At 40.2% G+C, this 15295-nt stretch overlaps 1 protein-coding gene across 1 annotated transcript in view; it reads left to right on the top strand.

The window, feature by feature from the left end:
* APBB1IP (amyloid beta precursor protein binding family B member 1 interacting protein) overlaps positions 1-15295 on the top strand; it is a 103794-nt gene that overhangs the window by 51045 nt on the left and 37454 nt on the right. Inside the window, exons 4-7 of the mRNA XM_028114137.2 lie at positions 497-789; positions 3676-3753; positions 9672-9831; positions 11387-11508. Of these exons, the coding sequence (XP_027969938.2) occupies positions 497-789; positions 3676-3753; positions 9672-9831; positions 11387-11508 (653 nt within the window). The remainder of the gene's footprint in view (positions 1-496; positions 790-3675; positions 3754-9671; positions 9832-11386; positions 11509-15295) is intronic.

The raw sequence follows: 15295 nt of genomic DNA, 5'->3' as shown, positions 1-15295 counted from the left end.
CTGTGAGGGTAGCAAACATATTTTTCTCCTTTTATTTGGTGGGGGGGGTAGTGGGGGGAGGAATTCAGCTTTGTTGAGGTTTAATTGACAAATAAAATTTTAAGACATTTAAAGTGTACAATGTGATGACTTGATATATGTATCCCTGGTGAAAGGATTTCCTCCATTGAGTTAATTAACACATCCATCACCTCATCATATTTACCCTCTTCGATATTGTTGTTGAGAACATTTAAGTTCTACTCCCTCAGCAAATTTCACTTATACAATAGTGTTATCAACCATAGTCATCATGTTAGATACACTAAATCCTCAGACCTTATTCATCTTTACCACTGAAAGTTTACACCCTTTCGCCAACCTCTCCCTATTTCCCACACCCACCTCCCAGCCCCTGACAACCAGTACCCAAATATCACTCTTAAAAATGACCTTCTTTCAGTTTTTCCAGGCATAAATTGTTGTTTTGATCATTAACATGATTTTCCCCCATCAGAGTCCTTAAATGCACTGGAAGACCAAGATTTAGATGCTCTCATGGCGGATCTGGTGGCAGATATAAGCGAGGCTGAGCAGAGGACAATTCAGGCACAGAAAGAGTCCTCTCAGAATCAGCATCATCCAGCATCCCTGGAGGTACCAGATTTCAGCGGGGCAGCAGCTCTTGGTTATGGAGCAAGTGTTGCTGCAGTTAGTGTTAGCCAATATGAGGATGACTTACCACCTCCGCCAGCTGATCCCATGTTAGATGTTCCTCTGCCACCACCACCTCCTGAACCTCTCTCTCAGGTAAGAGTGTGGGGCAAAGATGGCAGGACTCTTGACCTCTGCCACCCATGATCTTTGACTTTCTTCAAAATGACAGTTATATTCATAAGTATCTGGAGTTCTGAGATACTTAAAAAACAAGGGTACGGAGTACATTCATTGCAAAGCCAGAATCTTCCATAAAAAGACATATTGGTTTGACTAAAGAACACATTGGAGCCATATTCAGGAGTTAACATAGCTTGGCTAAAATTTATATTTGTATGCAATGTTCCCTGATAGTACTCAACCTTTTGGGGTAATGTTTTATTAACTTGACATGAACTGTGGAACTGATATATACATGTCTGTGTCCCTGGTGCTAGCCCGGTACGCAAAGAATTGAAAGCTTTCCTTACATACTTCTGAATTTAATTAAATGGAATTTTGTTGAATTTGGCAGCTCTGTTCGGTAGGGCAAAGATACCTGTGAATCATGGTAGTGTTGTAGTTGGGTGGAGAAGTTGTCGTAGACCAGGCAGGTGATGATGAGTGCTCGGTATTAATAAATTTCTGAACACTGGGAAGCCATACATCTGGGAAAATTCATATCATCATTATTTGGAACATTAACTTATAATAAAAGTAAAAAGAGCACTTTTAAGGATTTTTCTTATGGTAAGCCACTTGAAAAATATTTTAATGTAAGAACTCAGCTCTATTTCCTTCGGCTTCCACATTTGTTGTACTTTGTGATAATGATCGGTATTCATAAATATGACCCTAGTAACCCTGAAAGTTTCTACAGTGCCTTTTGAATGAACAAATATTAAATATATATCAAATAGTAAGTCGTACTCTATCATACTCATTGTTCTATTATGTATTTATTGTAGAAATATTATTTAAAAATTAGTGATCCGTGTCAAGCAGAGACTCTTTTATTCCCCAGCTTTATTTTATAATTGACATATAACATTATATAAGTTTAAGGCGTATAATGTAATGATTTGATACATACGTACTGCAATATGATTACCATAACAAGGTTAGTCACATTACCTTTGTGTGCATGCATGTGTATGTGGTGAGAACACTTAAGATGTACTCTCTTAGCAACTTTCAAGTACACAATACAATATTGTTAACTATAGTAACCATGCTGCACATCATAAGATTCCCAGAACTTATTTTCTTATAACTGGAAGTTTGTACCCTTTGATCAACATCGCCCCATTTCCCCACCCCCTCCCAACCCCAGGCAACCACCATTCTACTTTCTGTTTCTCTGAGTTCAACTTTTTTCGATTCCACATATAAGTGAAATCATATGGTATCTGTCTTTCTCTGACATATTTCACTTAGCATAAACCCTTTAGATCCATCCATGTTGTTGCACATGGCAAGATTTCATTCTTTTTTTATGGCAAAATATATTCCATTGTCTATATACTACATTTCTTTTATCCATTCACCCATCAACGGACACTAGTTTGTTTCTATGTCTTGGCTCCTGTGAATAATGCTGCAGTGAACACGGGAATGCAGATCTCTTCAAGAGAGTGATTTCATTTTCTTTGGCTATATACCCAGAAGTGGAATTTTGGATCATAGGGTATTTCTATTTTTCGTTTTTTGAGGAACCTCCATACTGTTTTCCATAGTGGCTGCACCAATTTACAATCCTATCAACACTGCAAAGGGGTTCTCTTTTTCTCCACATCCTCCCCAACACTCGCTTTCTCTTGTCTCTTGGACAACTGCCATTCTAAAGAGCAGAGGCTATTAATGTAGTGTCCATGAAGATTTCAAGGAGGCCATGATTTCCTGAAAGCATATGCAAAGTTGAATACCCATGTAAGGCTTTATGGGCTTCATGGCTTTCAACATATTCCTAAAGGGGTTGGTGGCTCAAAAAAAAAAAAAAATTAAGAATCACTGGTATAAAAAGATGTATATCTGCTTTCAAATAATTAGAAAGTAAGCAGAACAGCTCATTCCTCATCATTATAAATAGGTAGAAGAAAACTGAATGGGAAGAAATCAGAGAGGGAGACAAACCATGAGAGACTCTGGACTCCAGGAACCAAACTGAGGGTTGTGGAAAGGGACATGGGTGAGGGGATGGGGTAACCAGGTGATGGGCATTAAGAAGGGCACATGATGTGATGAGCACTGGGTGTTATACTCAACTAATGAATCCTTGGTCACTACATCAAAAACTATTGATGTACTATATGCTGGTTAATTGAACATAACAATAATATAAATAATAAATAAATAATGATGTGTTGGCTATTGAATTTAAATTTTAAAAATAAAAATAAATAGGTAGGAGAGCCTTAATAATCCTATTCTTAGAATATTTCCTTACAAAAAAATCAAAGGGCTTTTGGGCTCATAAAATATTTCGGTCTCTTTTCTGCCTACTCAAGTGTTTGTCAGTGTTTTCTTGGTGAATTATAAGTTTAAGTTTGAGTCTAAGTCTTAACTTATAGGAAGGTAAGTACCCTTTTAGGTACCGAATAAAAACTAGGAATTCCAGAAAACGCACACTGATCCAGAAGAATGTGTGTAATTTCAGGGAGTGCTCAAATCCTTGAGTTCACTAGCAGATTCCTCAAGTGAGACCCCAGTTTTGAGCCATTCAGTTTCTTGTGGACTCCACATGTGAGGCCTTTTTAGAGTCGTCATTTTACCTTTGAAGTTACTATCTCTAAGATATAAAGGGTGACTGCCTTCTACGTCTTTGGGCTGAAGATTTTTGTTATAGTCATTTAAATTCTGAAAATTAAATGTGAAATTTGGTGCCCCCTAACACAGCCTTTTGTCATCGTAAAATAACTAAGACGTTTGTTAGCCATGGCACGGGTACTTCCTCACTGCTCTTTTCTAGTGGACAGTGTTGAATGTCTTGCTGTTTTACAGGAAGAAGAAGCAGCCCAAGCCAAGGCGGATAAAATTAAGCTAGCATTGGAAAAACTGAAGGAGGCAAAGGTCAAGAAGGTAAACTGTGAATCACTTTTACATGGGGCAGTTAAATTAATAACATGGTACTATGCTTAATAATAAAAAATAAATAAAATTTTGAGTGGTGTTTTCTAAATAGTTGTAATTTTTTAAATGTTAGTACAAAGATAATTACATGGTTATTCTTTCTGTGACATCAGTTAGCTCATTTGTGACTGATAAATCAGGACCTATGTTAGTGTAAATGTGGAAGCTTCCAAGTTTCCACTCCCAGGGCTCCCTCCCCTGGGGGAGCACCCTCTTGGGTTCTGCTCAGCTCTCCTGTAATAGCAAGTGGCACCACCTTCTGGACCTGCCTTTACTGGGTCAGAGCTCAGCTTCCATTGGCCTCGCCTTAGCATTTCCATGATTGCTTATGTGCAGTTTTCATAACCCCTGAGGCAGCCTCCAGCCCCGCTGCCCACCCTAGATGTCCTGGTTATGTCCCGAGATCCCAAATGTTGTTTTGGCTAGTACTCCGGGTTCAAAGTTGCATGAATTTTGAGTGACCTGCTTAATCCTATTTTTCCAATAAGCCTGCAATTTTACTGAGTGTTTTCTGTAGACTACAGGTTTTCTAGGAACACAGATATTATAACAGAAACACGTGTAATTAACCTCAGTAGAAGCACATACCTAAAAATAGTACGTATTAATAATAATTTGGTTACTTAGGAGAAAGTCAAAACAGTCTTTTTTCAGTTCCTGAAACATATATCACGTCTGAGACCACGTAAGAATTTTTACTTCTAGCTGGGTGAAGAGCATTAGACTTTATGCGCCTATAGCACCTCTCATGGTTCCTTGAATGAAGGTGTTCAATACATGTTGAATGATATTCAGTAAATAGTCCTTGACTATCCCTGGATCCAGACCTTCAGGGTTCATCTAGGCGGGTCTTCCCAGATCAGTCTGGCCCCATTCATTCTAAACATGCATGAACTTTTTTACCATTTTTCTTTCCAGTTCTCTACTTATGATTAAATCCTGTGGTCAGTTACTGGAGTCTCACATCCTCGGCTGCCTTGCCCTTCTCTCCCCTTGTACTCACCTTGTTAAACCCTAAATCCAGCTCTCCTCCCACTCACCTGGGCTCTCAGCACCGCCCAGGGCTTCCCAACAGCGCACTCACTCACCCACTAACCGCTGCTGAGGAGATGATTTCTATCTGTCCTCTCCTTTAAAATCTCCAATACCTCTTTTCTCATCCACATTCTCTCAGCTAATGATATTGCTGCCCGTGGCACTGAGAAAATAGAAGCACTCAGAAGGAAGGGTCCATAAGCTCCCGACACATTTACCTTCCTGCCTGCCTGCACCTGTGACAAATAGTCCATAGTCTTTCCTGTTGCTGTGGATGAACTGTTACGTTTCTATGTATGCTCCAGTTCCTGCCCTGTCTTCTCATCCCTCCCAAGCTAAAGCCTCCCACGGCACTCCATCTCACCCAGAAAAGCCCAATCCTCATAGCAGCTTAAAGGCCCTAAATGGTCTGGCTGCCCACTGTCCCCCACCACCTACCCCATTCTCGCTACCTGGTCTCACCACTGCTCTTCAAACACTCCAGGTATGCCCTGGCCTCAGGACCTTTGGGTTCAGTTTTTAACTTTAGGCTCTATGGTGCCCTGCCTTGAAAGCTCTTCCCCAGATTCCAGTGGGTTTTCTCTGTTTCTCCCCTAGGTATGGTCACCTGCTCAGTAAGGCTTTCTCTATCTGGCATTGCACATACACCCCCAGTACCCACACCCCTTCCCTACTTTCTTTTTCTCCCCAGGGCTCATCACCATCCAACATAATATCCACTCTACTTGTTCATCCTACTTATGGCCTACCTTCCCTCCTCACCCCCACAGAAGTTCTTCCGGGGATTTTGGTGTTTTCTTCACTGATGCATCCCCATCTCATAGAACAGGTGCTGGGTTTACAGAGGTAAACCAGTTCAGGTGTGGTCCCTGCCTACCTAGAGTTAAATTCTAGAGGAGGAGTAAGTGTTAGGAAGAAAGTAAAGCAGAAAAAAGTGACAGAGGGTGCCTGAGTCACTTCTAGATGGATCTAGTGATGGGGGAGGCCTCTCTGAGGAGGCAGCCCTTGAGCAAAGACCTTGGCAGCAAGAAGAGGCCAGCTCCCCAGGGGCGTGGTGAGGGAGCGTCCTGGGCAGGGCTATATGGCCACTGCTCGGAGAGCCATTGAGTAGGAGGGAAAGTGGAGCAGGATTTGAGGTCAGAGAGGCAGGCCAGGCCACACAGCCTCACAGACCCCAGAAAGAGTCTGGAGTATATTACAAGTGCATTGGGAAGCCATTTGAGGGTTTTTAACTGGGGATAAGATCTGATTTTTAAAGATCATCTGGCTGCTTTGTGGAAAATGGATTGTAGGGGGAAGGATGACAAGCAGGGTGGCCCTTTGTACAGCCCACTCTAACACAGTAGCTCACTGTCCATGAACATGGGCTGCACTGGGCCGCTGACTTTACCTGTAAGACAAAAACACAAAAGGAAATGAGTAAAAAGAAAACTTGTAATTAAACTATTTTATTAAACCACTGGATTGTCTATAAAAAGGGGGCCACATTGGCTCTATTTTCAGAGAGGAAGTGAAAAGAGAAGTTGATTGTTCGATAAAAAGGTAGGACAACTAGCTTAGGCGATTTGCTTCAAATGAGGTTAAGCGACTGGTAGGAGATAACACCTGTTTCCTGCAGTGTATCAGAAAGCCAGAGAACTTCTCCACAACTTAGGTGGGTGAGTTGTAACAGTAAACACGAAGCATGATCTATTTTCATTCAACAAAGATGTAAAACAGAAGCCACTCTGATCAAGTGGGAAAATAAAGAAAATTAAGAAGGCAAGTTGTATATTTGGTCTGATTTCAGACACTCCAAATGTGTCTCTTAAAACAAAAGCCTGTGAGCATTATCTGAGACATACTTGCACATTACTGAAGTAACTAAGATGTGTGCTCATATATAATCTGCAATGTGGAAATCAAATCTGTTTGAAGTACTTGGCCCTCAAGTGTTCTATGGGATGTTGATATCATATTGGATTGCGAATGATGTACACAGCTTACATTACAAAGCTTTTGGAACTGGAAACTCGTGAATTTCATGTTTGTTCGTTTGTTTTAAAGCTCTGTGACACAGGAGAACAACTCCATGTGTACATCTTAGCATGGAAGCAAAAAACCTATAAAGGATTTGGGGCTAGGAAATTCTTTTATTTAACAACTTGCAAAGAAAAAAAGGAGAAATTATAAAAACCATAAAGTCTTTACTGTAACAGATTAGAAAGGGGAGGTTTTTCCATGCTTAAGTCATTCTACCCTCTATCAAACAGCATAGATATGAAAAGCGCTCTGTTTGCTGAATCACATAATTGGGATCTAGCAATATTATGTGTTGGTATAGCTACTCTTCAGCTTGTAAATGTGATAGAAGCTGTGAAGAATAGTAAATATAATTTCTTCTTGCTAAAAGTCCCCAGCCTTCTCTTGGTTTTTTTTTATTTTCTAAGTTCTGTAATTGTAGATATTCGTAACTACATGTGGATTAAATTTAGTTTGCAATTTCTGCCAAAAATTTTTTAAAAACCTTTCATCACTGTCAAATTATGTGGTTTAGGTTTTTTTCTCTATATAAAAACAAAACAAAACACAAACATATGTTTTATTTTCTCAAGAATCCCTACGCAAAAATGAAATGTGGTCAAACATCATTAAATTTTTCCCTCAGGGAGATTAAGTCTTCTCAATCCTAACATTGGCAGTGTTTCTTAGGACACGTAGCTACTCTATAGCAGTAATTCTCAGCAGGGAGCAGTCGGTATGCCTTCTACACACAGAAAATAAATCATAGGAAAGCCCGCTATTTGAGGATTTTCTGTTTTTTCTGTGCAGCCCTCCATGCTTCATTTCTCAGGTCAGATGAGTGTATCTTTGACATTGTGGCACTTGGGCCTTTCATTTTAAATACATCAAAAGACAAACATACAATAAAAAAAAAAGGGGGGCAACTATCCAACAAGTTTCTGGGCTACAGGTTTTATAGGTTTTCAAGGGAGAAAAAAAGTATTTTTCAGACAAGCCTGGAGTAAAGGTCTAATTTGAATGATCCTGGGGAGAGGAAATGCACTTTTACTGCCCTGATGTCTGTGTTTTGGCTCTCTGTGTGCAGGTGTTGAAAAGAAAAGGCATATATGAGCGCTTCAATTTGTGGTCCCTGCCAGCCCCTCACCCAGATTTCTATCTCCACCCAAACCCTCAGTTGTTTTCTGTAACTCTGCATAACAATCCACAGGAACTGTGCTCTTCATTCTGTTCACTACAGAACGTGTTCAAGATCAGATTGCTTGGAAGTGGGACAGGAGGGGCAGTTTCTCAGCGGCTCAAGAACCTAACCCAAACTTTTGGGGAGGAAGAAATGTTACCAACTGTATGGCCTCTCCAGTCCATCTGTTCACATTTTTAGTAGGGATAAGTCTCACTTGTGAGTAGCCAGCAGCAACCCTAGACAAACAGAATAGGCAGAACTTGTCTTCAGCTATTTCACACTTCTCTTTTCAAGTTAGAATAGAAATTCAAGCAAGGGTAGTATCAGGTTGTTCTGACTGACAATGTTTCCAGGCGTCCTCCACGGGTGTGTGTTGTGTATATAGTTGCAGGCACAGAGGGCTGATGGTCAGGCAGCGCTGTCTGAAAAGGGAAGCGCAACACTTCCTTCTGGCCTTGCGATTAAAGATAGACTCCAACTTGATTGACTCTAAACCTACTTCCCATTTAATTAGGTAGGATCAGTGATCTTGGTAAAAAATAAAATAAAAGCACGGGTCTTCCCAGAAGGAGTTGTAGGAAATCTTCCCTAAACATAAATTAAGGCTTAGTGGGCACATTTCCAGGGTTCCTTTTGAAAACTGGATATATAGTACCATTATAACCAGTAGCACTCATAAATAACAACTACCATAATTAGAAATACACTACAAATACACAGGTGTCAGAGAAAATCCAGACCCTAGCTGTATTACTTCATGAATTAATTCTGTTGTATTACATCAGAATCATGGTCTCTCTGGGGGGGGGGGTCAGAAGATTTAATAACTTTGCCAAGTTGCCTGGGAAAAAAACAGTGAAATCCTATGTCTTTTTGAAGATAAGTAAACTCTGCTCCCATGAGACCCTCCAGATTTGGAATGGGATAATGACTAATTTGACTGTGAAATCAGTACAGTAGAATTTTTAAAAACTGAAATGAAAAGTAAATTTGATCACTGATTTGCCTGCATGCCTCCGTAATAGCTTGTTTCTCAGTCTTCGTTCATTTTGCTTAATCCACCTCTAATCTCAAATATGTTTTGCTGCGGCACAGCCTATTCGGCCCCCGTCAGGGCTCTCAGTGGTGCTGTGTCCCTTGTACCCCTGACCTTCAAAACAATTGTAGAGTAACCAGCTTGGTCTTGCCAGTATCTTAGAACCCTCAGGTTGCATGAAATAGGACTCAGCTCCAGCTAAACAAAAGAGAAGAATTTATTATAGACACACTTTGAATCAAGACATGCTTCTGGGCTCCAGGATGAACCCGGACAAGTGCCAGAAAGATGTCATGAAAGCAGGAAGTCAGCACTTCTTTGATTCTGCTTGTTTCCTGTCTCCTTCACCAGAATGCAGAGCGCCCGAAGGCTGGGCAAAGACTTTATTATGAGTGGCATTTTTTGGTTTTGTTTTGTTTTTGTGAACTGATTTCTCTACCTCTATATTCTTAGCACCTTAGACAAGTACTGAGCATCTGAATTCATATTGAGTGACTTTGCAGGACACATTCTTACTTAAATTCGCAGAAACAGTAGCAGCTTTGAAACCTTAATCTCCGTGGCCTTCTCCAGTTGCAGAAATTTACTGGTGCTCTGTGGCTCTATCCTCAGCTTGTTGTTAAGGTGCACATGAATGATAACAGCACTAAGTCACTGATGGTAGATGAGAAGCAATTGGCCCGAGACGTTCTAGACAACCTTTTTGAGAAAACCCATTGTGACTGCAACGTAGACTGGTGTCTTTATGAAATCTATACAGAACTACAAATTGGTAAGTCCCATCCCCCATAATAGACTGTGCTCCAAAAAAACCTGTGGGTTTTTGCTTTATGATGGGTTTTGGTCTATTATTAAGAAGAATTTGGTTCAAGGCTATCAAGACTTGGCACAAATCACTCCCCTTATGTCAGATTCAGTGCTCGCCTCTTCATTTCTCTGTGAAGAGACTTGGATTGTTGCAAGTGGCCACACCTTGGGGGAGGTCAGCATTATCTTTTTTTAAAGATTTTATTTATTTATTTGACAGAGAGAGACACAGCGAGAGAGGGAACACAAGCCGGGGGAGTGGGAGAGGGAGAAGCAGGCTTCCCACTGAGCAGGGAGCCCGATGCGGGGCTCGATCCCAGGACCCTGGGACCATGACCTGAGCCGAAGGCAGAACCTTAACAGCTGAGCCACCCAGGCCCCCCTGAGATGTCAGCATTATCATTGCCACTTCTCTAGTGGTTCCATAAGGAAAACAAAGTGACAGGATGATACCTCTTGCTGCATGCTTAGTAAATTGAGCAGCTTGTGGGAGGGCCTGCGTATCTGCAGCTAATGTCTCATTAGAGTTTGCTTCTTTAAGCTATAGCATAAGGTGCCTGGGTGGCTCAGTTGGTTAAGCGACTGCCTTCAGCTCAGGTCATGATCCTGGAGTCCCAGGATCGAGTCCCGCATCGGGCTCCCTGCTGAGCAGGGAGTCTGCTTCTCCCTCTGACCCTCCCTCCTCTCATGCTCTCTCTATCTCATTCTCTCTCTCAAATAAATAAATAAAATATTTTTTAAAAATAAATAAATAAATAAACTATAACATAACTCTGCCGTAGTACATCAGTGTTCATTTCTCCTCCACCATCCCCACTCACTTTGTCTAGTTGACGAGGCTTAGCGCCAAAGAGCAAAAGACAGTTGGTAGAAATTAATGGACTTAAAAAAAAAAAAAAGTAAAAAAGCAATTAAAGAAATATTCTTGTTACTTCTCCTAAGCTTGGTGGAATACAGAATTGCCTGCTTTAGAAGCTTTCAGTGATTTTTTGTTTTTCTGAAGTAAGTTCTACACTGAAATAATCTCTTGAAGTACTTTTTAACTCTCTGAGTCAAATAGAGAAATGAAAGCCTTCCTTTAGGTTTGGTTCAGATATGCGTACATTGTTTTTAGAGTCTTCAGGGGTGGTTGTTTTAGAGAACATATCAGATGTCTCACAGTTTCATTCAGAGTTGTTTGACCAATTATTGCTTCATGGTCCTCCTTACGGATAGGATGTTTACCTCCATCTGGGACTATTTAAAGTTAGAAATGCTAATAAGAAAAAAGTGCAGTGACTGGCCATTATCACGATATTGTATGTTCATCTGCCGTGTTTTTTTTTATGGCAAATAAATTGACCTGACACTGAATAAGAAACATAATAGGGGTGTTACAATATGACATCATGTAAGAATTAGGAATTTCTAAAAACCAATGAAAGGTCGGAAGCATTGTGTTTAACTCAGTACTAGCTTATTTCTCTGTTGGAAAGCCTAATGTTTTGGGTCTGAAAGAATGCTTTTTCTTGTTTCATCAGAAAGGATTTTTGAAGACCATGAAAATGTTGTTGAAGTCTTATCAGACTGGACAAGAGACACAGAAAATAAAGTGCTGTTTTTGGAGAAAGAGGAAAAATATGCTGTATTTAAAAACCCCCAGGTAAGATAACTTGTATATAGTTAAACCATATAAAGTATGGAGGATTTTTTTTTTTTTTTTTAGTGTCACCTGTATACTAACAAACATCATTCACTGTCTCACAAAATATTGCCAATGTATTCCTTTCAAAAAAACACAAACCCAACTCTTAGGTCATATGTCAACTAATAGGCCCTTGAAGGATTTAGAAAGAAAAGAAACCCATTTGTTTCTTTGGATTCAGCATCCAAAGCATATGTGTCTGTTGACTAATCCTCTTCTTCTGTCCTTATTTCCATTTGGCTACATTAATTCAAGATACCTTGATGCACAAAGGGTCATTAATGCTTCGTGTTTTATTTATTTTTTTTTTAAGATTTTATTTATTTGACAGAGAGAGAGAGAGACAGCGAGAGAGGGAACACAAGCAGGGGGAGTGGGAGAGGGAGAAGCAGGCCTCCTGAGGAGCAGGGAGCCCAATATGGGGCTTGATCCCAGGACCCTAGGATCACGACCTGAGCTGAAGGCAGACGCTTAACACCTGAGCCACCTAGGCACCCCTGCTTCGTGTTTTAAAAAGACACTCCTTTTTGCTGTTGTTAATATTTGATGCTTATTGATGCTGGGGTAACTAGAGAGAGCACCTAGAAAAGGTACAATTTATTGTGGTTTAATTCTACAGTCTACAGTATAAAAAGCATTGTTCTCCATATGTGAAAAGGCTTCCTTCAAGTCATATGTACAAGGATGTCACAGAAGTATAGGCCCTTTCCCACTGGGGCCTCCAGCCAACCGTAATTGCATGAGGGTCATTAAGTCTTTTTCGGAAAGTCAAAGAATGTTAGATCATTGGGGACATCCAGACAACCTTTATATTTTACAGGTTAAAAAAATCAAGTCCTGGGGTGCCTGTATGGCTCAGTCGGTTAAGTAGCCAACTTTTGCTTTTGGCTTGGGTCATGATCTCAGGGTCCTGGGATCGAGCCCTGTGTTGGGCTCCATGCTTAGGGAGTAGTCTGCTTGAGGATTCTCTGTCTCCCTCTTTTTCTGCCCCTCCCCCCTGTGCACTCTCTCTCTCTCTGTCTCTCTCTCTCTAAAACAAATCAATCTTTAAAAAAAAAACTAAGGCCCATATCACTAGAGGCAGAAATAGAAGGATACTCTCAGCCTCCTCATGAGAAAATATTCTTTCCTTTGCACTGTGCTTTTTTCTAGAGTCATCTCTAGGTTTTGTGGTGGCTCACTGACAACAAAGCAATTAAATACTATTGTGTTTGACAAATAATGAACAGTAAAAGTATGGTTGACCCTTGAATAACACATTGGGGGTTCGGGGAGAGGTTAGGGGCATCAACCAACTATGCAGTTGAAAATCTGTGTATAACTTTTCACTCCCCAGAAACTTATTTACTAATAGCCCACTGTTGATTGGGAAGCCTTACCAATAACATAAACTGTTAATTAACACATATTTTGTATGTTATATGTCTTACATAATGTGTTCTGACAACAAAGTAAGGTAGAAAAAAACATTATTAATAAAATCATAAGGAAGAGACAATATGTTTATAGTCCTGTACTGTACTTATCAAAAAAAAAATCTGTGTATAAATGGACCTTGAGTTGTTCAGGGATCAACTGTACAAAGTTTTCAAACCATAACTACCTTCAATGGCATGATTTAATGCCTGTGTTATTTAGGCTACCATCTCAGCTTTGTAACAAAGAGACTCCCCAAAATCAGTGGCACAAACCAGCTAGAAGCTTAATTCTTCCTCACATACCAGTCCAGACACAGGGAGCTTTGTCATCCTCAACACGTGGCTTCTATCTCTGGGCCCAGCGCAGCTTTTTCACCTGGCCATTCTCCAGTCCTTAGGGAGGGAGGAAAGAGCCAGGGAAGTGTACAACCAGATTTCTTACTGGAAAGACCTAGAAATGATACTTTTACTTCTGCTTCCATCCCATTGGCCAGAACTTAGTTACATGGTGATATTGAGCTACCCAAGAAGCCGACAAAAGCAATCTCTCTCTGAACAACCATACACATAACTACAGTTGGGAGTTACATTCAGAGTCCCCACCTTCTACAGTTCCTCCACAAGGAACCTTTCACATTGAGTCTATAAAAATGGTGCTCAAGAGTTGTGTAACATGGCCATAGTATTGTATTAACCAAGAGGAGGAAGAGGAAAATAGGTGTTAGTGGATCTGCAGCTTGCCATGGCATCTAATGCATCAGCACACAAAACATAACTGCACGCTATGAATGTTTACAAAGTGCACATCCCATTTAACTGCCACCCGTATCAAGATAAATAGTATACCAGCAGACTCACTATACCCTTCCCAGCCATTGAGCCCCATTACCAAGATAATCATGATTCCAACCTCTCTGGTCTTGGCTTTTCCTGCTTTTGAACTTTATATAAAATGGAATCATCATTACTCTTTGGTGTTTACCTTCATTCATGTTGTTGCATATGGCAGTCCATAGTTTGTTCTTTTTCTTTGTCCTTTAGTATTCCATTGTGTGATTGTACCAGAATAAGCTTATCTGTTGTATTATTGATGGACATTTGATTTTTTTATCTAGTTCGAGGCTTTAACAAGTAATGCTGTTGAGAATATTCTCATACCTGTCTTTTGCTGAATATATGTAGACTTTTTTCTTGTATATATACTTACAATTGCTGGATCACAGGTTATGCACATATTTAGCCTTAGGATAAAGTGCCAAGCAGTTTTCCAAAGTGATTGCATAATTTGCCTTCATTGGTATTGTATGAGAATTCCTGTTATTACAAGTCCTTGGCAGCCCTTGGTGTTGCCATTAAAAAATAAATAAAATTAGAGGGGAGGGGGGTGGGGGGATGGGTTAGCCTGGTGATGGGTATTGGCGAGGGCACATTCTGCGTGGAGCACTGGGTGTTATGCACAAACAATGAATCATGGAACACATCAAAAACTAATGATGTAATGTATGGTGATTAACATAACAATAAAAAATTATTTTAAAAAGTAAAAAATAAATAAATAAATAAATAAATAAATAAAATTAGTTATTCTCTGTGAATGTGTAGTGGTATCGCCTGTGGTTTTAGGTTGAATTTTCTATTGCCAAAGATTTGAGTACCTTTCCAAATGTTTATTATCCATGTAAACATCCATTTCTGTGAGGTGCCTATTCAAGTCCTCTGCCATGATTCTCAGCCTCTCACCGGGGGCAGGGAGGGGCTGTGGCTCTGAGAATGTCTCAGCACCTCTTTATGGTTCCTTTCTCTCTTGGATCTTGGCCCCTTGAGTCCTGGTTGCCTCCATAGCTCTCCAAAGCCCTTTGCACAGATATATTTTAATCCAGCTCTTCTAGCTGTTTTTGTGGAGCTTTGGTCCAACTGCGAGCTACTCTGTCATAGGAGGAAGCAGAAATCCTCCCTGCTGATATCTTCTGGATAATAATATGTTCTTAAAAGCCATACAAGTATATTCTTCTAATTTACAATCACATTTAGAGACCATAATGGAAGTGGAGGCATTTTTGAGGTTGCTGATTTTAAGTATTTCCATTTTCTCAGTGTTTGGTTGGATAATCTATCTTCTGGCCAGTGCTCTGCATGAATAGCTACTTCAGCATGCTGACCCTTAGGGCTCTTGCCTTGTTCTTGAAGTAGACTATGACCATTCCTATGTTGATATCATGACTCCTAAAAGGGAGGCTTTGTAATTTTGAAATACCCACAGTCCCTTTGTAAAACCTGTATGCTGAGACCCTTTGATAGTTTTTAACAGGAACATTTTTTTAAGTTTA

This window comes from Eumetopias jubatus, unplaced genomic scaffold (genome assembly GCF_037043125.1).
Source record: "Eumetopias jubatus isolate StellerSeaLion01/CBP00866 unplaced genomic scaffold, mEumJub1_p1.0 scaffold_8, whole genome shotgun sequence".
Classification (NCBI taxonomy): Eukaryota; Metazoa; Chordata; class Mammalia; order Carnivora; family Otariidae; genus Eumetopias; species Eumetopias jubatus.
This window is presented reverse-complemented; position numbering and strand designations above follow the sequence as displayed.